Below are 26,609 nucleotides of genomic sequence, written 5' to 3' on the forward strand. Positions count from 1 at the left end.
AAATAAAGTATTATTATTATTTTTAAAGGCTCCACTTGGCCTCTCACATTAATGAAGTGATGGTTACAAATCCAGGACTGTCCTATCTGATAGTGAACTTTATCACAGGGCAGTTAAACTATTACGTCATTTTATGACACTTTCGAACAATCATTTCTGGAAGCAAATATTGGAATAAGGAAACCTTGCAGTGATTCCTCTCTGTGGAAGCTTGAAAAGGAACCATCCTTATTCTCATGGGTGCCTATATCCCGGTTAGGACTTGGACGGAAGCTCACCAACAAATACTAAGTGCCGTAGGCTTTATTTCAGAAACGGATACAGCCAAAACCATCTCTGAATATTCCTTGCCTTAAGTAAATCCTATGAAAGTCCCAGTGTCACCATAAGTTAGTGTGTGTATTTATAGTGTTTTAGCATATTTTAATTGTTTTGTAACCCACCTCAAGCCATGAGGAGAGATGGATAAGAAATAAATTATTGTTATTATTATTGAGTTGCTGTGAGTTTTCTGGGTTGTATGGCCATGTTCCAGAAACATCCTCTCCTGACGTTTCACCCACATCTATGGCAGGAATCGTCAGAGGCTGTGAGGTCTGTTGGAAACTAGGCAAGTGAGGTGTATATATCTGTGGAATGTTCAGGGTGCCGGGAAGAACTCTTGTCTTCTTGAGGCAAGCGTGAATGTTGAAACTGGCCAGCTTGGTTAGCACTGAATAGCCTTTCAGCTTCAAAGCCTGGCTGCTTCCTGCCTGAGGGAATCCTTTGTAGGAAGGTGTTAACTGGCCCTGATTGCTTCTTGTCTGGAATTCCCCTGTCTTCTGAGTGTTGTTCTTTATTTACTGTCCTGATTTTAGAGTTTTTTAAATACTGGTAGCCAGATTTTGTTGATTCTCATGGTTTTTTCCTTTCTGTTGAAACTGTCCACACGCTTGTGGATTTCAATGGCTTTTCTATGTAATCTGACATGGTAGTTGTTAGAGTGGTCCAGCATTTCTGTGTTCTCAAATAATATGCCTTGTCCAGGTTGGTTCATTAGGTGCTCTGCTATGCCTGACTTCTCTGGTTGAGTTAGTCTGCAGTGTCTTTCATGTTCCTTGATTCGTGTTTGGGCGCAGCTGCGTTTGGTGGTCCCTATTTGTCCACAGCTGCATGGTATACGGTAGACCCCTGCAGAGGTGAGAGGATCCCTCTTGTCCTTTGCTGAACAGAGCATTTGTTGGATTTTCTTCTGTAGATCTTTTGTAGGTTGTGTTTCTTCATCAGCTTCCCTATGCGATCAGTGGTTCCATCACAGCAACCCAGCGATTCTGGCCACGAAAGCTTTCATCATTATCATCATTACCATTATTATTATAAGTTGACAGGTGACTTGAAGGTACATAGAAGGACAGATTCCACTGCCCACTGCCGGCCATAGCAACATCTGCGCAGGGCCATAGCAATACTCGCTGTGAGAGTATTTCAACGGCCTAGCTACCCGCTGCCAGCCATAGCAACACCTCTTTGGCCCTGCTGCCTTACAACTCCTAGGTGGGGTGCCTCCACGGCCCCCACAGCCTTGCTGCAGAGTACTTCAACAGCCTGGCTGCCCAGCCATAGCAACACCTATTGAATGTATACTTTTAAGCTGTTATGGGATTGAATGCACACTTTTAAGCTGTTTTATTGTATTTATATTTTATTGTACTTATATTTTAACTGTACTGTTTCATTGTACTTATATTTTAACTGTTTAAATTGATATGTAGTATTTATTATTGTATATGTAATGTAGCTTTGAATTTGCCATGGTCCGTAAGCCGCTCTGGGTCCCCCTACGGGTGAGAAGGGTGGGGTATAAATATAGTATAATAATAATAATAATAACAACTCCTCCTGCCCTTTTCAGGCAAAGCATTAAGGAAGTAGAAGAACTAGGTCCTGTGCTTATTTACTTATTTCTCCACATTTCTCTTCAACATGGTGCTAAAAGCAGCCCAAAATGTCAGGAGCTGATTTTTAACCCTCTTGTGAGGCGTATTATCTGAATTCTTGAGAAATCTTAAAAGGGGGTCCTTTGATGAGTAGGTATACAATTTCACATGACTGTTTAGCCTCAAAGTTCTGTCATTGGAGTAGACGTTCCCCCCTCATGGGAAAGCTTGACTCCACAACCCCCGCCATAATGAGCCCTCCTCCGCAAATTATCTGCTTCTCTCTTTTATCTCGTCTGAGTTGTAATTAGTTTTAATCAGTTTGTCTTTTAATCATTACATGTAGCCCGCCCACTGTGCCTGTGTCTATTGTAATTTTTATTTTGTTATGTATCCACATGTTTTATGTAATTATGATGTTATTGTTTATTGTTTGTGTTTTCGGTTGTGTCTTGGTTTTCTTTATTGTAACTGTTGTTCGGGCCTGGACTCATGTACGCCACTCAGAGATGGTGGCGGGATATAAATAACGTCTATTATTATTATTATTATTATTATTATGGCTCATCCCTTCCTCCAGAGAAGGCGTGAGGGAGCTGAGAGGCAGCCTTCCGATGCCCGACAGGTGAAGGGGAGGCATTTCTGTTAGGAGGGAGGGACAGAGGCCCCAGGTGCGGTTTCTTCTCGCTGAGCAACATCAGTCCTGGTTAGTGCTTAGAGGGGAGACCGCTAATGAATCCAGGTGCTGCTTTTCAGAGAAAGGAACTGGCCAAACGATGTGGCGTATATAGTGTCAAATAAATGCCCTTTGACCTGAGACGGCTCAAGGCAACGAAACCGTGGGAAGGTCGTTCGGTGGTAGAGAGGGCTCCAGGCCTTGCAAAACTACAACTCCCAGGATCCCATAGCATTGAGCCATGGGCGTTCAAGCGGTGCCAAAGCGTCCCCTCGAAGGCACGCCCTCCTCCCCCCCCCCCCTCCTTCCCTTGCTCCTTCCCTTGTGCCGGGCGGGGACAGACCTTGCAGTCGTACTTGCTGGGGTCCTCACAGAAGTTGACGGGCGCCAAGCCGGGCAGGTAGAAGGCCGCGGCCAAGGGCGGGAAGAGCGCGAGGAAGAGCGGCGCGAGGGCCATGGCGGCGCAGGGAGGGCGCGCGGACTCCCCCGGCCGCAGCGCGCAAGAACAGCCCAGCCTCCTCCTCCTCCTCCTCCTCTTCGCCGCTGACTTCCGGCTTCCTCAGACACGTCAGCCCGGCGGGCCTGGGGCGCGCGGGGAATCACTTCCGCCCTCGCGCCTCTGCTTCTCTCTCTCCTCCCCACCTACCCACCCCGTTACCATGGAGACGGAAAGAACAAGCGGGCGCGGCGAACTTCCCCGTTGACGTTTGACCCCTCTTTGAACTGCCGCGGAGCGATGGGAGCTCTCCTCTTCGCCCTCCTCTGCCCAAGAGTACCTACCTCACCAAACTGCAACTCCAGGGTCCCATAGCATTGGGCCCTGGCAGCAAAAGTGAAGGGTCAACGTGCATTAATACTTCAGAGTGGATGCGCCCTGAAGCTAGAGGGCCGGTGATTTGATGCTTCGTGTACATGGGCCGTGATTGACATTGCTTTACCGTTGTTTTAAATCAGAACTTCCCAAACCTTTCACGTTTTGTGACACAGCCATTCCGTTTTGCTAGCAAACTGGAGGTTAAGCCTGTTGGAAGTCTACCTCAGAGTGCTCAAGCCTACAGTCCTCAATAAGGAACAGCTAGTTCGCTTTAGGCTAGGCCAGGCATGGGCAAACTTTGGCCCTCCTGGCAGGGCCGAAGCCAGAAAAAAAATTCAGGGAGGGTTGAAAATTGGGGGGGGGGGGGGGTTGAAACCTGCCTCCTAGCTCATGCTGAAACAAAGAGCACAGCAGGGGGCAGAGCAGCCTTCAATAGCCTGCAGCTCTGTCCCTGTCAATCACCTCCACCAAGTCTGGCCTCCTTAAGGAGAGCATTCAACACCCCCCCCCCCCAACTTGGTTGCTTGCTTCGCTACATCAGCTATTGCTGCAAGTAAAGACAGTGTGAATACAGTGTGAATAAATTGTCAATATTTGCTTGAGATAGTGCTTGCAGTTCTGGAGAGATTCTTAATTTTTTGCATCTCGTAGACTTAGCATGGGGATTTGGTTAACCAGTTAAAATTCATGAGTAAACCAAGGTTTTTTTTACCCTGAAAAAATTTGGGGGGTGGGTGGGGTTGAATCCCTAACCCCCCCCCCCCCCCGGCTACAGGCCTGCTTCCAGGTGTTTTGGACTCCAACTCCCACAATTCCTAACAGCCAGTACAGAATTAGTTGACAAAGGATTTTTCCTCCTCATCTTGGAGAGAAGGGATGAGGGGGTGCCACTGAGGCCTGTCCTGGGCCAAATGCTATTCAATATCTTTATCAGTGATTTGGATGACAGAATAGAAGGCTTACTTATCAGAATTGGGCAAAAAACCAACTTCAGTGGTTCTCAACCTGGGGTCCCCAGATGTTTTTGGCCTACAACTCCCAAAAATCCCAGTCAGTTTACCAGCTGTTAGGATTTCTGGGAGTTGAAGGCCAAAAACATCTGGGGACCCCAGGTTGAACTAAATGAATTTCAAAAGGGATAGTACACTTAGGCAGAAAAAATGAAATAGGATGACACCTGGCGTGACAACAGTACGTTTAAAAGGGATCTCGGAATTATAGTAGACTGCAAGCTGAACATGAGCCACCAGTGTGAAGTGCCAGCTATAGTAGCCTGCACCAATAGGGGTAAATCAATGAACATCTAAGGTGCCATCTAAAGGAAGGCACACTCCATTTTTGAAGATTCAATTTTAGGAAGAAATAATTTTCTCGTATCTTTTGGATTTTGCTCTGCATACAAAATTATCTTCTTTTGTTTTGTTTCAATGTGATTTTGTAGTGCAATCATTCTCGTGTGGTGAGGAGGAAGTGTGAAGAAGCCTACAAGTCATCTGTCTGCATGAGTTTATACAGTACAACGATACCTTGATTTAAGAGTTTAATTTGTTCCGTGATGAGCTCTTAACTCAAAACATTCTTACCTCAAAGTAAATTGTCCCATTGATATGCAGTTAATCAGTTCCAGTCTGTCAAACACCCCCCTCAGTTTTGTTGGTTACGTATTTTAAATAAGAAAATGTATAAATACACATTCACATGGAAGAGTAAAAAAGAAAGATCAATTTTAAAATGGTAGAAGCACAAAGTTGCAGCAAGGAAGCACAAAGCACACAGTGAAGATACAGAAGCATCATTTTCTTCATTCTATACTCATTCCTACCTCCCTCCCTTTCTTGCTCTCTCTCCCTCTCTCTTCATGAAGCCAGAATGCCAGGAATAATAACCACACAAAATCAACTAACTCAAAGTTACTCAAAGCAGACAAAAGCACAGTGGACAGCAATTTCCCAAAGTGGACAAGAGCATGAGGCACAAAAGCTGCTCTCTTGAAGTCCTAAAGCCCTATACTCTCACACTAGCGTTCCCCCTCGCACTAGCAGTACCTCTGGTGCTAACTCTTAACTCAAAACACAGCTCTTATGTCAAAGCAAAACTATTCAAGGGATTTGATGGCACTTATCCAAAACGCCAATTCCCTGACTGAAGAGTATTAGGGTAATTTTAGTATTTTAGTAGAGAATATTAATAAGGTTGAACAAAATCTGGATTATCTACAAGAGATTGATAAGAAATGTAAAGACTTATACTCTCAAATTAAGGAATTTAAAATTAGAAAGTTCAAGAGAGATAGAGCCAATTATGACAATAATAAGGTGTATAATTGGGCTACTCGTCCTTTATTCTCTGACACATATAAAAGGAGAATTCATTTTGAAACTGATTTGCTCAACCCCTATTCCACCACTGAAGAAGACCTAGGGAAATCTACAGGTAATTCCACCACATCGCTTGTCCTATAGAATCAAATCTAAACCACAAACTCACCTAGTGGTGAATCTTTCAAACTATCCCCTTACACTACAAGAGGAGAAGATAATCAACAAGGAACTTTGTTTTTGTTCCCACCCCTAAATTTAATCCTTTCCACACCAGGGTTGAAATATTTAAGTTATTCAAATGCATTAGATTAAAACACTATTTTGGTAATAAGATGGACTCTAATTCTGAAATTTTGTTTAAACCTAAAAGTAAATTCTGTCCCAATACCAATAATATTATGATAAAAACATTTGAAAAAGTAGTGGAACGAGATATTAGTAGCCTTACAACATCTAAGGCCAAAACCTTTCCTAATATGTCATTGTCAGAATTAAATACCATCAAAAGACTAGCAAATATGCCTCAATATATCTGGAAACCAGCAGATAAGGGAGAAGTGGTGGTATTACTCAATAGAACCAACTACATTAAGGAAGTAGAAAGACACTAATACACCAATTTCCAAGATGGGCACCCTTATATATACATTTCTCTTGGTCACACATTTTACATTAATAATTCTTCACCCCTCCACATGTTCCTCCCAGATCCACCTCTTTTCCACCCCTGCCGCTACCCAGTTCCACTTCCTGCTCTTGTTCCACTTTTAACTCCACCTTCCTTCTTGGTCTTCCCCCACCAGAGCATTGGGATATGTGTAACAACAAGATCCAATGCCCTAGAGAACAGACTTGTACTAATTTTTGTGAGATAAAATCCAACAAATTACTTCACAATCATGGCACCTCCAGAGAAATAAAAGATAATTGGTGAAGGGAGAGCACCGAGACAGGGAATGCTGAAGAACATGAAGAGAATCCATATCAGGAACAAGCAACCTCTGTGGAGCTAGAAAAGTTGAGGACAGAGCTAGAGGTGAAAAAGATTGAGAGAGAAAAAGAACAAGAAAGGAAAGAGACTGAAACAGCAAGAGTTGCGGTTGAATAAAAAATACTGTTGGCTAGGCTTGAGGCAGAGCAGAGACAATATGAAATTGAAAGAGAGCAAGCTAAAATGGCCCATGAGGAAAAATGTTCCAGTTAAAGATGACAGATGTGGAGATGAGGGCAGGGCTCCCCAATCCTACTGCCACAGTTGAACTTACCTCACCAGATTTGAAATGGTTCTCAAAATATAAGAAAGCAGACAATGTGGAGGCCTACCTTGCTAGTTTTGAGAGGACTTGCCTAGATCTAGAAGTTCCTGAGACAAGAAGGATGGCTCATTTACGTCCACTACTCTGTGGAGTGCTGAGTGAAATCTATGCAGATTTGTGAGATGAGGAGATTTCCAATTATAATAGCTTTAAGGAAAGAGTGAAGTTAAGATTTGGGTTAATGGTGGAACAGAGCTGCACAGCATTTAGAGAAATCAAGCGCAAGCCAGGAGAGAAGGCTGTCGCTTAGACAAAGCTTTGGACAGGTGGGTGGAAGGGAGCAAACTAAACACCTTTGAAGAATTAAAACAACTAGTCAGCCTAAAGCAATTCTACAGGCTAGTTCCTTACCAAATGAGGTGTTATATTAAGGATGAAAGGATTAAGACTGTTGCAGGAGTTGCCTCCCTGCTGGATGAGCTTGAGGGGGATTTTGAGGGAAGTCAATTCTCAGTTCCCTATAAAATCCTAGAGATTGGCATCCTAAAGGAAAAGTTGGAAGTCTCAGTGCCAACCCAACAAGGAAGGACTCTCCTTCTTTTAAATTTATGTATTTATGTATTTATTTATTTATTTCAAAGTTTTATATACCGAGCTTCTCACCTCATAAGAGGGACTCAGCCCGGTTTCCAACCATAAAAACACATACAATCCGTAAAATATCAAAATACACATTACAATAAAACATTAAAAAAGCACATATATTTAAAACTACAGTGGTCAGTCGTCATACTAAAATCGAATATACACTGTCTTCCATCCAGATCATTGTCTCATTCTTCGAAAGCCTGTCTTCATAACCACAACTTCACCTGTTTCCTGAATGTCAGGATTGTTGGGGCGGTTCTAACCTCTGGCGGGAGAGAGTTCCAGAGTTGCGGGGCCACTACCGAGAAGGCCCTGTCCCTCGTCCCCACCAGCCGCGCTAGTGAGGCCGGCGGGACCGAGAGCAGGGCCCCTCCAGACGATCTTAGTAATCTTGATGGTTCATAGGGGAGAATATGTTAAAGCCACAAGAGGAGTGATCTGTTTTAACTGTCAGCAGGAGGGACACATAAAATCAGTGTGCCCAAAATTAATTAACATAAAAGACCTCCTAAATCTGTTTAAGTGGTCCAGCAGATGAAACAACCTATAGAAGATAAAAGCCCAACAGAGAGTGCTGCCCAAGTGCTAAAAGTGTGGAGGGAAAAAAGGGGAAAGTAATAGGACTTAGGGATACATGAGCCGCAGTTACCCTCGCCCGAGCTAAACTGGTAAAATGGGAACAAATAGTGCCAAACAAAAAGTATCCAACCAGGGGAATCCATGGTCCCCAATTCGAAGTGCCACGAACAAGAATCCCCATAATATACTAACAATATGAGGGGAAATGGCAAATGGGAGGCATGGAAGAATTAGAAGTGCCAATTCTTATAGGCAATGACTTTGCTAAACATTGTAACTGTGTTAATGTAGTTACAAGGAGAGTGGTTCAGAAACACTTCAGTGCCTGCTACTGAAGAACAAAATGAGAACTCTAGAAGATATACCACTGTGGTTGGATACTGCTCACGCTGAGTGTTTCCAAAGTGAACAAAGGGAGGATGCGACTCTCATAGATTTGTGGGAGGTGGCAGGGCCAGAAAACCCCATAGCTACTATAGAGGACCCATGTATTTTTAAATTAATAAATGACAGACTCTATAGAGTAGCTAGGAGAAAGAAAGATTCAGCTTTGTGGGAGCAACACACCCAGCTAGTTGTCCCTCGGGCTCATCACCTTAACATATTAAAGTTGGCACATGATGTTCCTTTCAGTGGACACCTTGGTACCAATAAGACCAGAGACCGAATTCAAGCTAGGTTCTACTGGCCCAATATGGGAAAGGATATCAGGGCTTACTGTTGTGTCAGCTAGTTGGGAAAGTGAGGGAAAAGACCAAGGGGTTATTACAAACTATCCCAGTAGTGGCCATCCCATTTGACAAAGTGGGAGTAGATGTCATGGGTCCCATGTCATAGGTCACTCGTAGTGGACATCAATATGTCCTTACAGCTGTCGATTATGCGACAGGATATCCCGAAGTGGTTCCGTTGAGGGATGTAGAGGCCAAGATGGTGGCCAGTGCCCTATTGAATATTAACTTGGCTCAAAATAAGTAGAGTATTTTTTTTTCCTTTTAGAAAAGGAGACTTTTTCCCTTTTTATTACTGGATATTGTTTAAAGTTACATTTTTATTGGAATGGATTTTTTTTCAATGTGTTTCATTTGCAATTTTGCTGTTTGTGTTTTATTTCTATCTACTTTTAGTGTTAATTTTAGTGGTTATGAAGAGTAAACCAGACTATTTTTACTACTGGAATCCTTATTCATTATAAACATAATTATGGCTTTTCCGACTTCTCAAGCTCAGAACAAAGCTCAGAACAAAAGCAGGGAGTATGCAGAGTCACTGATAAACCTTTATTTAAAATCCTATATAATTTCCTAGTTTATGTTTCAAATTTCAAAACCCATCCCAACATGTTTAACAAAAACGGTGATCTCATTTTTCAATGAAACTTGTCTGACAGGTTTTTGGTGGATAAACTAGATAGATGGAGGTGCAGAAAGATGTTTAGAAAAGAAATATGGAAAAAAAATCTGTACTTCTTTAACATGTGAGAGTATTAACATATTCTGTGAGATTCAAATCTCACTTGTATATATTCCAATTGAAAGTACAAGCCAGCAAAGATTCCTTACTATTATGGTAAAAGGAAAAGATAGAATAGCTTGAAAATAACCTTTCACTAAGTAGTTCTAGGATCCCTTTATGTGAATCAGATATCATGCTAAAAACATGGGGAAAGCATGTATGACACAGACTTCCCTTTATAGCAGAAAATAGCATTTCCCAACCATCCTTACCAGAAAAGTCAATAGTAATAACTGATTGGACTTGCTGTCCAGCAACATGCTTGGACACATTTTTTCGACATTTTGAGCATGAACAGAATGGCTCCAGCCAACATATAGCTTTTATCATTTAAGCTGTTGGTATTAACTGGAACCCCATCACAGGAAAGTAAAGCTATCCAGTTCTGACTATGTTCTTTTGTTCTAGTTGGTACAATGTGAAAGCCTTAATATCACCACAATCACTTGCCAAAGCAAGGAGTGTTTACCAAATGACTTTACATATTATCATTTCTTCTCCAATATAATACTGAGGGCTGATCTACACAAGGCAGGTTACTCTAGCATAAATCAGCCTTGGAGCAGCTCAGGATCCAGCATGTGTGCGCTGAATCTGTGCCATTGTTCAGATGGTTCTAGTCTGCACCAGCTCTGCTGGGCTGTCACTTCTTCCATGTCCCTGCCACTGCTATTCCTTGTTGACCGCAAAGCTCTTCCAAACATTTGGTTGCGGCACTGATCTCTCTAATGTTATTACAACACAGCCAAGTAAAAGTAAAGGTAAAGGCTTTCCCTTGACATTAAGTCCAGTCATGTCTGACTCTGGGGGTTGGTGCTCATCTCCATTTCTAAGCTGAAGAGCCAGCATTGTCCATAGACACCTGCAAGGTCATGCAGCCAGCATGACTTCATGGAGCGCCATTACCTTCCCGCTATTGATCTACTCACATTTGCAGTATCTATTGATCTACTCACTCATTCCCTCCCTGTCCTGGTTCGATAAACCAAAACACATTTCTAATAAACACACAAAGAGATTTAAAAAAAAATAAAGCCAGCACTTTTATGTGTGGTGCATTCCAGGCTCATTATAAAACTTTATCACGCTCGCAAAGCAAGAGCACCACACTCCTAAAGAGATAAAACATGCCATGCAGAGCTCACCCCATTCCCTGGATTCAAACCATCGACCTTTCGGTTATCAAGTTCAGCAGCTCAGCGGTTTAACCCCTTGCACCAGTGGGACATCCAAACAACTAGCAAAAAGTAGCAACATTGGCATGAAGGACATTCTGTGCTAATCAGTGCAGGGAAAGGGTGATAACAGTGGTATCCATCTGATTAGCAGATTGGGCTGAATCAGATCAAACTGCCCAGAAATCACATGATTCTGGCCCCATCTACATTGCCATATAATGCAGTTTGAAACCATCATATGACTGTAAATGGGTCCTATGACTTTGCCTAAAGTAGGGCAAACTTGGAATATAAACTGGGAAGCTGCTGTGCATCGTGAAGACTACCAGCAGTCCATTCATAGTGAGTATAGTGGTTAAGTATGGGTTTTTTGGTTAGTGTAAACAACCCTAAGATGGTTGAATTACTTTTTAAAGCATCTATGCTAGGAAAAAATCTGAGAGATACAAGTTGAAGACTGTCTTTCCTCTTTTGCTTAAGAAATTCTATTCAATCATCATGCAGATCCAGCCATGTCGGTCTGCTTTTAGAAACCAGGTAAGCAGTGTATCCATGAAAATATGAAGGACCTCCTGCTATGAACAGTAATCACAAACGCTCTGATGTGTATTATGTTTTCAGTTTGTAAATTAAACATATTTAACATTTATAGAGTTGGACTGTGCACATAACCACCTCATTATACTTAAGAAGGAATGGGTTCCTCCCTCCCTGTCCTGGTTCGATAAACCAAAACACATTTCTAATAAACACACAAAGAGATTTTCAAAAAAATAAAGCCAGCACTTTTATGTGTAGTGCATTCCAGACTCATTATAAAACTTTATCACTCTCTCAAAGCAAGAGCACCACACTCCTAAACAGATAAAACATGCCATGCAGAAGAAACAATAATTTGATTCTGGCATGTGTCAAGCCAACCCTGGTCAGGGTTGGCTTGACGTGCCTTCCTCTTGGCATTTTTCAGCGATGTAAGAACTGAAATTAACACATCAAAGGTACTTTCAGAGAAGTTCAGACTGAAACAGAAAACAAAAACATTGTGTGCCTTCAAGTCATTTCCAATTGAGATCATCCCTAAAGCGACCCTAAAGTGAACCTGTTATGGGGTCTTCTTGGCAAGTTTTTTTCACAGGAAATTTGTCACGGTTATCTTGGGCTGAGAGAGTGTGATTTCTCTCCAAGATCATCCAGGGGTTTCTCATGGCTTAGTGGAGGTTTGAACCCTGGTATCCCAGAGTCCTAGTCCAACACTTTACTTACTTAGGCGATCCCTTGTAGCTTAAGGAGGATTGTCTTCCAGATGTGGTGGCTTGGTGGTGGGTTCGTAGGTGGCTGTGGAGCCCTATTCTTGATCCGCATGTTCTCCCACAGTGAGGACATGGATTTCCAGATGGAAGGCGGTTCCGGTCAGAGTTGGCTTGATGTGCCTTCCTCTTGGTACATTTCTCCCTTTCGCCCTCCATTCATGCCTCTTCAAATTCTGCAGCACTGCTAGGCACAGCTGACCTCCAGTTAGAGTGCTCAAGGGCCAGGGCTTCCCAGTTCTTGGTGTCTATGCCACGGTTTTTGAGGTTGGCTTTAAGCCCATCTTTAAATCTCTTTCCTGTCCACCAACATTCAATTTTCCATTCTTGAGTTTGGAGTAGAGTAGCTGCTTGGGGAGATGGTGAATGGGCATTCAGACAACATGGCTAGTCCAGCTGAGTTGATGGCAGAGGAGCATTGCTTCAATGCTGGTCCAACAACCAGAACCACTATACCACTCTGGCTCATTTGTGGGTGCAAGGTGCCAAACACAAATAGGACTACAATACTCTAGCATGGGAAAGAAGAGAACTATGGCTGGATCTACACTGCCATATAATGCAGTTTCAGAATGCAGATTGACTGCATTGAACTGGATTATATGTCTACACTGCCATATAATCCAGAGCCCTTCTGAACTGCCATATAAAATCCAGATTATCTGCTTTGAACTGGATTATATGGCAGTGTAGACATATAACCCAGCTCAAATCAGATAATCCAGATTATTTGATTTGATAATTTGGATTATATGGCAGTGTAGAAGGGGCTCCAGTTTAACGCAGTTAATCTGCATTCTGAATGCATTATATGGTAATGTAGATCCAGCCTAAGTGAGGGTATTGGACTGTGCTTGGTTCTCTATGGTTAATGGTTTAAAGACACTTAACATCTAATTCTAATATGGGTTTGGGGATCTGTGAGGAGGAGAGCCCATAATCAGTGACCCCTTATTTGTTCTTACACTAATTAGGTTGTTTTAAAACAGGGATGTCCATATGGCAGTGTAAAAGGGGGCTCAGGGTTTTTACGCAATATACAATTACTTACTGACTTAGGCGATCCCTTGTTTTCCGAGGAGGATTGTCTTCCAGTATTCTTGTGGGTCCGTATGTGGCTGTGGACCCCTATTCTTGCTCTGTATCTTCTTCCGCAGTGAGGGCATTGGTTTCCAGGTGGAAGGCGGTCTCGGTCGGGCTTGGTTTGATGCCCCTTCCTCTTGGCACACTTCTCCCTTTCGCCCTCCATTCGTGCCTCTTCAAACTGCTTTGGGAGATGGTGGTCAGGTATCCGGACAATGTGGCCGGTCCAGCGGAGTTGATGTTGGAGGACCATCACTTCAATGCTGGTGGTCTTTGCTTCTTCCAGCACGCTGACGTTTGTCCGCCTGTCTTCCCAAGAGATTTGTAGGATTTTCCGGAGGCAGCGCCGGTGGAATCGTTCCAGGAGTTGCATGTGACGTCTGTAGACAGTCCACGTCTCACAGGCATATAGCAGGGTTGGGAGGACAATAGCTCTATAAACAAGCACCTTGGTATCCCTACGGATGTCCCGGTCCTCAAACACTCTCTGCTTCAATCGGAAAAATTCTGCGCTCACAGAGCTCAGGCGGTGTTGTATTTTGGTGTCGATGCTGACTTTGGTGGAGAGGTGCCTGCCAAGGTAGCGGAAATGATCAAAATTTTCTAATGTTACACCATTAAGCTGTATCGCTGGCATTGGAGAAGGGTTGGCTGGTGTCTGCTGGAACAGCACCTTGGTTTTTTCAATGTTCAATGAATATACAATATACAATTATAGCACTGATTATAGCACTTTTTGCATGGCTGCATTCTATGGAACCCCAGGACTTGTAGTTTTGTGAGGTACTAAAGGGGCGCTCTGGCTGAGTATTCCAAATATAGGATGGAATCGTGACAAGTGGAATCATAATGATGTAGTTGTGTAGCATTAAAAAAGTAAATAAAAAACAGCTTCATGTTTTGCTAAAGTTCTTGATCATGAACTATGGCCCCTTCTACAAAATCCAAAAGGTTAGTAGAACAGAATACTGTTCCACACTGCCGTATTATCCAGTATCTGATCCCAGATTATCTGCTTTGAACTGGATCATATGGCAGTGTAGACTCATATAATGTGGATTATCTGATTTGAAAATCTGGATTATTTGGCAGTGTAGAAGGGGCCTCTGTATGTTACTGGAAATGTCCCAAGATGTCATGAAAGTTAGCATCTGCGGGGTTGGTTATGTTGTGTGCCTTCCAAGTCATTTCCAATTTGGATCAACCCTAATCCAGTTTGGCATAGCAACAGGTTGAATGGCACATCTGGTATTCTTGGACTGCGCATGGTTCTCTATGGTTAATGGCTTGAAGGCACTTAACATCAAATTCGAATATTGGGTTGGAGATCTGTTCTAGAGAGTCCATAGCTGCTCCAGACATAGTGGTCCCTCATTTGTTCTTACACAAATTAGGTTGTTTTAAAATGTTTCTCCCCTAGAAGGCTTCTAGAACAGAAAGTGAATCCAGAAAGAGGGAAGGAAGCCAAGCCTTGACAAAAGAGACATCTGCGACAGCTGGCTCGGCTGCTAATGGTTTGTTGACAGTTGGCCCTGTAAGTGACCTCCACCTTTGCATTCCTCATCAGATTTCAAAGAACTGCTTTAGTGCTTCTACATGTATTTATTTATTTATTTATTTATTTATTTGCAGTATTTATATTCCATCCTTCTCACCCCGCAAGGGACTCAGGGGATATATACATAACAAACATTCAATGCCTTTTAGACATACAACATATGTAGACAGACACAGAGGCAATTTAACATTCCAGCCTTTCTGGCTTCATGAGGGTATGCTCAATTCCAGCCACAGGGGGAGCTGCCGCTTCACTATCCATTTGTGACACCAAGTCATTTGATGGAGTATTTCCTCATTCTTCTGCACACTGTTGGAAGGTTTTATAGCATCATAAATTAGTTAAATTAGCCTCTCCGCATTAAGTGGTACCTAAATTTCCTACTTGACAGATGGAACTGTCTTTCGGTCTGCATAGGTCGACAGCAAGCTAGACTATTAATGGTCAGGAGCTTACTCCAACCTGGGCTGGTTTCGAACTCATGACCTTTCGGTCAGTAACTAGTTGCGTCTACATCTTTGCACTTTTATCCTGTTGGCAGTTTTATTTTATTTTATTGTTTTTTAATCTGCTGCCAGTTTTATCTTGGTTTTATGTTTGGCTTTTGTTGTTCATTGTTTCATTGCAACACTGTTTATATATATATATATATATATATATATATATATATATATATATATATCATTACAACAGTGCTAGTGGGTTGTTTAAAAGTGGGATAAACAGACATTCATTCACAGGCAGAAACACTGTCAGGCTTCCAGTGTTTGTTTTCCAGAATAATGACAAATTTTGTCTTATCATGCAACAGATACACTTCCTATTTCATTGGGAGCTGAAGTGACTTGGTTTCTGCCCATGATCCAAGTTTTGCTCCACAGCTGCCACAAGCACCACCACCACACAAAAGGGCATAGTCTGAAGCCCAATGTCTGCTTATAAGGGGATTGCCATTGCCTTCCTCTGAGATTGAAAAGGTGTGACTTGTCCAAGAGTCAATGGCAAGTAGGAAGAAGTGGATGAGACACATTGGAAGGAGGCTAGGGTGAAACATGGCCATCAACCAACCAGTTAGTTGATTAAAGACAACATGACCATCAATCAATCAGTCAAAATCTCGATTAAAGACAGCAAATAGCAATCAATAATTCTGCTCAAAGAGATTTAAAAACACCCTTACTTTTTAACCTGTGCACAGAAATTAGTTGAAATGCTGCCCTCTAGTGGCACAGAGGACAACTAGGAATCCAACACATGTTACCAATATTTTAAAAAACCCTCTAAAATCAGGACAGTAAATAAAGAACAACACTCAGAAAACGGGAATTCCAGACAGGAAACAATCAGGCCCAGCTAAGGCTTCCCAACAAAGGCTTCTCCCAGAAGGAAGCAGCCAGGCTTTAAAGCTGTAAAGCCATTCAATGCTAATCAAGCTGACTAATTGCAACATTTACACTTGCCTTCAACAGACAAGAGTTCTTTCTCCAACCCTGGACATTCTACAATTATATGAACCTCACTTGCCAAGTTTCCAACAGGCCTCACAATCTCTGAGGATGCCTGCCATAGATGTGGGCAAAATGTCAGGAGAGAATGCTTCTGGAACATGATCATATAGCCTGGAAAACTCACAGCAACCCAACATATGTTAGTTTCTTTCAATTTTCCAACAAGAAAAGAGCTGTTGCCCTTTGCCCAGAATTGAAGTTTTGGAGTTTTAGCTGGATTTTATATTTCCAAACATGGACGATCAAAGCTATGCCCAGTTCAAAGCAGATGTTGTGGGATTTTCTGCCTTGATATTCTGGGCTATAGGGCTGTGTGGAAAGGCCCTTAGAAATAGTTTCAGAACAGTGTAACAAAAGAATGGAGAGCCAATGTAGGCACTCATATATAAATCGACCTCACATATAAATCAAAGACAGGTTCGGGGGCCACAATGGTGGATTTGGATGTGACCTATGGATAAATGGATGCTCATTCCTCAAAGGGCCCTTCCACACAGCCATATAACCCAGAATATCAAGACAGATAATCCACAGTATCTGCTTTGAACTGGGTTATCTCAGCCATATAGTCCAGTTCAATGTGGATTTTGTCAAGGGAAGAGAAAAGCACCAATGCGAAGGCCATTTGCACACCCAGGCATAAAAAAAGGTCAGAAATAGTCCCATGCCAGAGACAATAGAAAGGGCCACTGCTTCTTTGGCTGAATCTACACTACCATATAATATCTGATTCCAGATTAACTGCTTTGAACTGGATTATATGTGTTTACACTGCCATATAATCCAGTTCAAAGCAGATAATCTGGGATCAGATACTAGACAATATGGCAGTGTATAACAGTATTAGAACAGTATACTTCTGTCTATTTAATGAATTTGTTAACTTTGTATTATTTGCTTAATGGCTTCTTAAACAACACACTTGTTTATGTTTATAACTCATGTGTAGCTTCTTTGTGCTTTTACCCAAGTTTATTTTAACTTTTGTCAACTGCCTTGTGTCCCAGATCTGAGAAAAAGAGAACAAAACATCTCCCTGAGGAATTTGGAGAGTTGCAGCCTCATGAATAATATCCCAAGTTCTGACTTTGATACTGTCATTCATGGAAAGAAGCTGTTGGTCATTTCAGACAGTTGTGACCAGTCTGCACAAAAGAGGCACAGTCACCGTCTCCTAGCCCTAGTTCACATTGCTTTGAATCATCCCTGGAAAGGAGGAACTGTAAGTGTAAACACGTGGAGTCAGATATTTCTGCATCAACATAGTTTTTAGGGGTTATTACTGTTCAGAAGATCAGTTCAGATGTCTGGGTGATTCCTGGGTAATTCCTGTATTTAAATCACAAGATGGGAAAATAGGAGAATCATTTTTAGTGATGAAGAGACAACTTTTTTCACATGCTATACAAAATAAGCACACATACATGTCTGTGTTTAATTGTATGACTTAGGCTGCAGCTTTTTGGAATTTAACAAAGGGACTACGTTCTTTGAGGCATCTACAGACAATGCTGGCTCTTTAGCTTAGAAATGGAGATGAGCACCATCCCCAGAGCCGGGCATGTCTAGACTTAATGTCAAGGGGAAACCTTTACCTTTGCTTACATCCCGTTAAAGCCATGGAGAGGTTACTTCTGAGGATATGCATAATATCAAACTGTTAGAATGCAGAAACCAGCTTTTCTTGATTTAAAATACACTATATGTATACTGGCTGATTTTTACAAATTGTTTAAGCTGCAATGCTTAAATTAGACATATATTTTACTGTTTTTCCCCTCTTGCTATCAATATTTTTTATTTTATTTTTAGTAAGTTACCTTGTGATAAGACAATATAAAAAGACACGCCAGAGTTTAGAATTTTGCTATTGAAAAGTTATGACTGCCCATTGATTGCTGTAGGATTTACTCCATTTTTGCATTATAAAGTATGAAAAGTAACCCACTGTTTTGCCAAGTGAAATTCTTGTTGATTTTGTTGTTGTTGTTTAAAAAGCACATTAGGATGTTCAATGTATTGTCAAAGGCTTTCATGGCTGGAATCACTGGGTTGTAGGTTTTCGAGCTGTGTGGCCACATTCTAGAAGCATTCTCTCCTGACATTTCACCTGCATCTATGAGCTCACAACCTCTGAGGATGCCTGCCATAGATGCAGGCAAAACATCAGGAGAGAATGCTTCTAGAACATGGCCATACAGCCCAAAAAACCTACAACAACCAAGCACATTAGGATTGCTAAGATAATGGCACAAAACTTGCACATTTGTTCTTGCTTGTGCATTCTTGTGAAGAATTGAGGGCTTGCTGAGAATATTATTCACCCACCCTTTTAGCAATCCTTTAAAACAATCATTGTCTCTGTGTTTATTTTTAATGTTATCTTGGGCTACTTGGTTGTATTTTGTATCACATTATAGTTTTTTTTTCCATAGCAGGAGCGACTTGAGAAACTGCAAGATGCTTTCTGTGTGAGAGAATTGGCCGTCTGTAAGGACGTTGCGCAGGGAACACCAGGATGTTTTACCATCCTTGTAGGAGGCTTCTCTCATGTCCCTGCATGGGGAGCTGGAGCAGACAGAGGGAGCTAATCTGTGCTCTCCCTGGATTGGAACATCCAACCTGTCGGTCTTCAGTCCTGCTGGCACAAGGGTTTAACCCACTGTGCCACCTGCGGCTCCATCACATTGTAGTGATACAGTGGGCTTTAGCACAGTGGGTTAAACCACCAGCTGCAGAAAATCTTACTGATTGAGAGGTTCAAGCCCCAATTGGGGTGAGCTCCTGCCAGCAACCCAGCTTCTGCTGACCTAGTAGTTCGAAAACAGCAACATACGTAGATAAATAGGTACCACTTTGGCAGGGAGGTAATAAAAAGCGCCCATGCGGACATGTTGGCAATTCGATCGGGTGAACATCTACGGACAAGAAGAAGCTCCTCGGCATGAAAGATGGAGCAACAGCATCTCCCCATGACCGGAGTCGAGCACAGCCTCCAGATGCCTCCAGATGCCTGAAATGGAAAAAGATGGGAAGGCTTTACCTCTGTTTCTATACTGTCTGTCTTTCTTAATTGTATAACAGCATTGAATGTTTGCTGTATATGTGTACTGTAATCCACCCTGAGTCCCCTTGGGGAGATAAGGAAGAATATAAATAAAGTATATTATATTATTATATTTAAACTTTTTAGAGTAACTATTTTGGCTAGTTTTGAAAATTGTGCCAAGCTAAGAAGTTCACCACTATGATCCATAATTAATTGCTTTACAACTATTGCTGTAGCTAATTACTTTTCAAAAGCAATTTTGCAAGCTCTTGTAACATGATTCCTTTGTTCCAAACTATTTCTTGGCAATATTCAGAAGCGCAAGAACCATGTGTGTGCTCTAGGGTGCACTCTCCGTTCACGTGAGATAAGTCTGAACCTTGCCTGAACTGAACAGGCATTTTATGATACTTCCTAGAATTTTATCAGCTGAATAGAAGTGCCGGCCTGCATATGAGCCGGTACAAAGCAACATTAAAGTCACTAATTTAAGGAGCAGGTTGTAATTCATGGTATAGATTCTCAAAGATTTTCACTGTCTCATAGCACTAAACAGGGATGCCTTCTTCTGTTATTTGCACTTTTAGGTCTCTTTGAATTCAGGGCCGGTTTTAAACTTCATGTTACTGTACTACTGGAGAAATCGGGATTTAATATGCGTGTAGGTAGAGTCTAAAATGTAGAGTAATTAACTTAATTATATGATTTTTTTTTAAATCACATTTTTCACCATGAAATTATGTTAGGATATTATGTTATTATTATATTATTATAAGTTATTATAAGATATTGTAGTTATTATAGGATAAACTGCTTTGAATTATATATTTAAAATCTTAGCATAAAATATAAAAATTCTTGGTGGTATCATATTCTCTAATGGTCACTAATCAAAACCAGAATGCATGTGGACAAGCAACACCAAAGTATGGCCAAACAGCTGTGGCCAGATAACAAAGGACAAAAGTTATGAGTGTAAATAAAGCATTTGCTGTTCAAAAAGAAAGAAGAAAGAAATATTCAGCAGTGAATTTTCTACCTATCTTTAATGTGTACAAATTACAGTTTCTTCCCTGAGGCATTAGGTAGCCCTGGCATACACAGGTGAACAAATAAAAAGGAAGGCAGTGAAGGGGGAAAAACTAGTAAAACTATGCTTTAAAATATAAAGTTTATGCAATTCTCTCCTTTTTTGTGTGTCAGGAGTGACTTGAGAAACTGTAAGTCGCTTCTGGTGTGTGAGAACTGGCCGTCTGCAAGGACGTTGCCCAGAGGACGCCCAGATGTTTTGATGTTTTATCTTCCTAGTGGGAGGCTTGTCTCATGTCCCCACATGGGGAGCTGGAGCTGACAGAGGAAGCTCATCTGCACTCTCCGGATTCAAACCTCAGATCTGTCGGTCTTCAGTCCTGCCGGCACAAGAGTTTAACCCATTGTGCCACCAGGGGCTCCATTGCAAATCTCTGGAACAAGCACAAATTGGAACTAAAGGGGAAAAGCAAAAGTTCAAATCAGAAATTCCCTACAATATTGATCCCATTTTAAGGAAATCAGATGTGGAATTTCACAGACAGGCTGTCCTTGTCTCATGAGGGGAGAGAAACTGACCCCAAGTGGCACCTGGTTTCCTTTGCTCCAGGGCACCTAACCCTCACCCCTCAACTTAAATTGCTTCTGCTGCTACTGGTTTTTATTTTTTGCCACCAATTTTTATATTTCACATTTTCCATTTTTCATAGAGTGGTAAAGGTTTAGGTGTGGGCCTGGAATCCAAAATTGCAAACCATAACAGTAAGAACTTTTTACAAAAGTTTAGTAGTCTAATGTAAAAAAAAAAAAAACATTGAAAACCTTTCTTTTGTTAGAGTTTACAATTATGTTAAGATGTTTCAAAAATAGCTGGAGGGTTTTAAACAGAGGTTGGATGACCATCTTTTGGAAGTGCTTTGATTGTCTGTTGCTGCTTTAAACCGATTTAAGCCCCTTCTACACTGCCATATAATCCAGATTATCAAATCAGATAATCCACATTATCTACTTTGAACTAGATTATATGACTCTAGGAAAAGGTTTCCCCTTGACATTAAGTCTAGTCGTGTCCGACTCTGGGGGTTGGGGCTCATCTCAGTTTCTAAGCCAAAGAGCTGCCGTTGTCCGTAGACACCTCCAAGGTCATGTGGCCAGCATGACTGCATGGAGCGCTGCTACCTTCCCACAAAAGTGCTACCTATTGATCTACTCACATTTGCATGTTTGTGAACTGCTAGGTTGACAAAAGCTGGGCCTAACAGCGGGAACTCAACTTGCTCCCTGGATTCGAACCACTAACCTTTTGGTCAGCAAGTTCAGCAGCTCAACACTTTAACCCACTGTGCCACCCAGGGCACCTATATTAATCCACACTGACATATAATCCAGTTTAAAACAGATTATGTGAATTTTATATAGCAGTGTAAAAGGGGCCACAGTCTGGGTCACCCTTGTAGTCTCTTCCAATTATAAGATTCTGGATGAGTTTAGTTTACAGCACATTCTAGCTGAGTGATAGAAAAAACAAGTAACAAATAAATGGATTCATCTAAGCCTAGATCCCCCAAAATATAAGTACAGAACACTTTTCCAGTTGTTTTCCTTCTAGTTTTGAGCAAATAACAAAAAACAAAACCCAACTTTGAAGAATCTGTTGGCAAGCATTTTCTGAAATACTGTTCTCTTTCAGATCAAGCCTCACACTCCAGCTATTTTTCTACCTCTATTATTTGGTCCCTTCTTGTTTCCCTCTGCCTTCTCTCTTCTCTACTTCTTCAATTGTAATTCCAGATCACAGCAGTTTCCACTTGCAGCTTCCATATCAACTTTTTTTTTCATGTCTGGAGTGACTTGAAAAATTGCAAGTCACTTCTGGTGTGAGAGAATTGACTGTCTGCAGGGACATTGCCCAGGGGATGCCCAGATGTTTTGATGTTTTACCATCTTTGTGGGAGGCTTCTTTCATGTCCCCACATGGAGAGCTGGAGCTGACAGAGGGAGCTCATCTGCGCTCTCCCCGGATTTGAACCTCTGACCTGTCTATTTTATTTTCTGAAGAACATAAATTCAGCCATATATATCACTACAAAATAACAGAAAGCACTATTAATCCTATACACACCATTATAAAGTAATATAAAGCACTGTTCCTTCTCAGAGGGGAATCTGTGTATCTGTTAGAAAAATAGATTGAGAGGGCACCTGGGGTGTTATTATCAGTCAAAGGGGATCTCCTCATGGAAAGCACCTCTAAACTGCCAGGGCAGTCTCCTTCCCCAACTTTTTACAAGGTGTGTCTATTCCCTTTGCTTATACCCCAAGAAGTAATTTAAAGCCACCATCTCTCTTCCAAAGTGAAGAGTGGCTCCAGCTCTTTATTTTTCCATGATCCTTTGGAGAAGGGACTGTCTTATCTTCTCATCTCCTTCCTGATGAACTAAGTGCAGTGTGGACTCAGATAATCCAATTCAAAGCAGATATTGTGGATTATTTGCCTTGATATTCTTGGTTATATAGCTGTGTGGAAGAGGACTTAGGCCCATTCTATAGTGCCATATAATTCATTTTATCAAAGTAGATAATCCACATTATCTGCTTTGAACTGGATTATATGTCAGACTTATATGTCAGACTTGAACAATCCGATTATATGTCAGACTTGAACAATCCGGTTCAAAGCAGATAATGTGGATTATCTACCTTGATATTCTGGATTATATGGCAGTACAGTAGGGCCCTCAGATAATCCAGTTCAAAGCAGATAATCTGGATTTTATATGGCAGTGTAGAAGGGGCCTCTGTAAGGCTTGTCTATACAAGACCCTCATATTCACTGTTTCGCTACCAAACCAACATGGGATAATTGCTGTCACAGCATAGCATCATGTGGTGATATCAGTTTTTGAGGAATTGTGTATACTTGTGTGCAATGCAAATCCAACCATTCACAATACTAACACTGTTTTTAATACTGAGCCATGGAGAATTTATTTGGACCAAAGCAACAATTGATTTTCCGTCCTCTGAGTTTGGGCCCCCTTCTACACTGCCATATAAAATCCAGATTATCTTCTTTGAACTGGATTACATGGCAGTGTAAACTCATATAATCCAGTTCAAAGCAGATGTGGATTATCTGCTTTGATAATCTGGATCACATGGCAGTGTGGAAGGGGCTTGAGATGCATTAGAAGGACATTATCTAATTAAGATCTGGTCATAGTTATCAAAACTTACTTATTTTCTTTCATGGTTTTGTTGAGCAATATATGGTTTAAACACTTTACATTTAAGTAGGGGTATACGTAGATTTCCCTGCGTAAACCAACACACTGGTGAAAGTGTGTTCAGAAAGACATATAGGTGGAGTTACAACCAGAGACATACTTCAAAGATCAACTGTATCTTTACAATTTTGTAAAGATACAGTGGAGTTGTATCTCCTATCTCATGTATACTACAGACCTTCTTCGCTTCACATTTTTGTCTGCATTTTGTCAAAAAGACCAAGGTGCTAATTCTGAGCTTTTGACCAATGAAATGTTTCATTTTGAATTTGGCTTACAAAGTCCTGCTGGTATTGTCATATATTCAATTTTTTTTCATTCATTTTTACTAAAGGTAAAGGTAATGGTTTCCCCCTGAGATTAAGTCCAGTTGTGTCCGACTCTAGGGGGTTGGTGCTCATCTCCATTTCTAAGCCAAAGAGCTGGCGTTGTCCTTAGACACCTCCAAGGTCATGTGGCTAGCATGATTGCATGGAGCGCCTTTACCTTCCCACCGGAGCAGTACCTATTTATCTACTCACATCTGCATGTTTTCAAGCTGCTACGTTGGCAGAAGCTGGGGCTAACAGTGGGAGCTCATGCCGCTTCCTGGATTCGAACACTACCTTGCTCTATCACATCTTAATGCAAATTCTCTAAATGTGGTCCAAATGACGTGACACTGCCCAGTTGTGTAGAGTGGTTGACCGAAACGAAATACCTCTATTCTTGCTATCTGCCCACTCTCCTGCCATCTCTCCAGCTTTGCTCTTCAATGTCTTTCCAGCTAGCTTGGACCTCCAAGATGACTGTGCCACCCGGATTAGGTGAACAGCCCCAACTGCCATGTAACTGATTTGAGAAGACTGGAAAGTACCATGCATTTGCTTGACTTCTGAACAAATGAACCATCCTGTCAGAGAAGTGAAACCTAGAAAAGTACACATCATTCTAGAAACTGCTACACAAAAACCTTTGGCTGATTCTGATCTTTAAAAGAGAACCGTAAGTCTAACTCCCTTCGGGAACAGTCAGCATACCACTTGAAAATTGGCCCAAAATGGTTACTGGAAATGATGCGACACCATTTTCATTGCACTGGAAAGTGTGAGTGCTGCCCATGGGTGTATTGGGGTGGAAATAGGCCACCACTCCCACAACTAACCATCCCTGCTTTGACTGCACATGACCGTATATGTGATCATTATTCTAATGCAAACGTCTTCTCACAGGCTAGACAGGCTTGAGTAACAAAAATGGAAGCAATGTTTCCATTGTTGAGATCTGTGGGAAAGTAGGTGTTCACTGCATCTGAGGATGCTTGCCATAGTTGCAGGTGAAATGTCAGGAGAGAATGCCTCCAGAACATGGCCATATAGCCTGAAAAAACCTACAACAACCCAGTGATTCCGGCCATGAAAGCCTTTGACAGTAGCTGTTCATTTTTCCAGGACTAGCACAAGTGGAGAAGGGAGGCAGAGTAGTGTAGTCGTCTAAGTGTTTGACTATGGTTATGGAGACCAGAGACTGAATCCTTTACTCAGCTACAGAAATCCACTGGAGACCTTGGGTAAGTTATGTTCCCTTGAGGTCCTCCCACACAGTCCTATATCCCAGAATATCAAGGCAGAAATTCCCACAATATCTGCTTTGAACTGGGTTTATTTATTTGCGGTATTTATATACCGCCTTTCTCAGCCCGAAGGCCACTCAAGGCGGCTTACTAATTGGCAGCAATTTGATGCCACAATAGTCATAAAACACAATTAAAAACATTTAGCACATATTCTAAAAACCATTTAAAAGTCATTAAAAACATACAATCACCAGTGACTCCCTGTTAACTCATTTTCCAAAAGCATTGTCTACACCATGCCATGTTCACTCTTTCCCAGTTCCATATTCATCTATGGGTTATCTGAGTCCACACTCAGATAATGTGGGATTTTCTGCCTTGATATTCTGGGATATAGGACTGTGTGGAAGGGCCCTTTGCATCAAAGCAGTTTCTCATCCTGGGGATCAGGACCCCTGGGGAGGTCACGAGGGGGTTTCAGAGGGGTTGCCAAAGGCCATCAGAAAACATCTATTTCTGATGGTCATAGGTACCCCTTTGGCAGAAAAGGCTGAAGATCTCTTCCTTTTTTGAAACAGACAGCAAATCCTCCCACCAAAAGCCCTTCTCCGCTGTGTTTGGCCAAGGGGAGGGCTGTTTCTGAGACTCCAAGCAGGTAGGGGAGAGCAGGCGTGCTTGGCATATGGAGCATGGTGCGCATGTGTGGGTGAGGGAGAGCTTGCTCCAGCGAGTTCCTTCAACACATAGGGGTTCTGTGTAGGAAGTTTGGTCTAATTCAATCATTGGTGGGGTCCAGAATGCTCTTTGATTGTAGATGAATGATAAATCCCAGCAACTACAACTCCCAAATTCCAAAATCAATATCCCCCCCAACCCCATCAGTATTCAAATTTGGGTGTATCAGGTATGAATGAAAATGAAAATACATCCTGCATATCAGATATTTACATTACAATTCTTCACAGTAGCAAAATTACAGTTATGAAGTAGCAACAAAAATAATTTTATAGTTGGGGGTCACCACAACATGAGGAACTGTATTAAGAGGTCACTGAGTTACGAAGTTTGAGAAACACTGCCCCTCTGAATAAATAATGACCAAAAAAAGCTCTGTGATAGGTTTATCTTAGGTTCACTCAAAGTCAGAAACAACTTCAAGGCACATGACCACTGCCCTAGTATCAGTACAAGTTACTTCAGTGCTGGACAGAGAAGTTGGGGCTGTTTTGAGAATGAGGATCACTGTGGCAACTTACCCTTTTTTCTTGGTTCTTCTTAAACTCTCACAGCAGCCTGCTCCAGGGCACCTAAAAAGCATTTTTAAAAAATT

At 41.8% G+C, this 26,609-nt stretch overlaps 1 protein-coding gene across 1 annotated transcript in view; it reads right to left on the minus strand.

Annotated features, from left to right (window-relative positions):
* The window catches only part of TM9SF2 (transmembrane 9 superfamily member 2), a 28,723-nt gene extending 25,579 nt beyond the window's left edge, over positions 1-3,144 (minus strand). Inside the window, exon 1 of the mRNA XM_060769555.2 lies at positions 2,936-3,144. Coding sequence (XP_060625538.2) covers positions 2,936-3,049 — 114 coding nt within the window. The 5' untranslated portion in view covers positions 3,050-3,144. The remainder of the gene's footprint in view (positions 1-2,935) is intronic.
* Between the last annotated feature and the right edge of the window lie 23,465 nt (positions 3,145-26,609).

The sequence above is a fragment of the Anolis sagrei genome, chromosome 3 (genome assembly GCF_037176765.1).
Source record: "Anolis sagrei isolate rAnoSag1 chromosome 3, rAnoSag1.mat, whole genome shotgun sequence".
Classification (NCBI taxonomy): Eukaryota; Metazoa; Chordata; class Lepidosauria; order Squamata; family Dactyloidae; genus Anolis; species Anolis sagrei.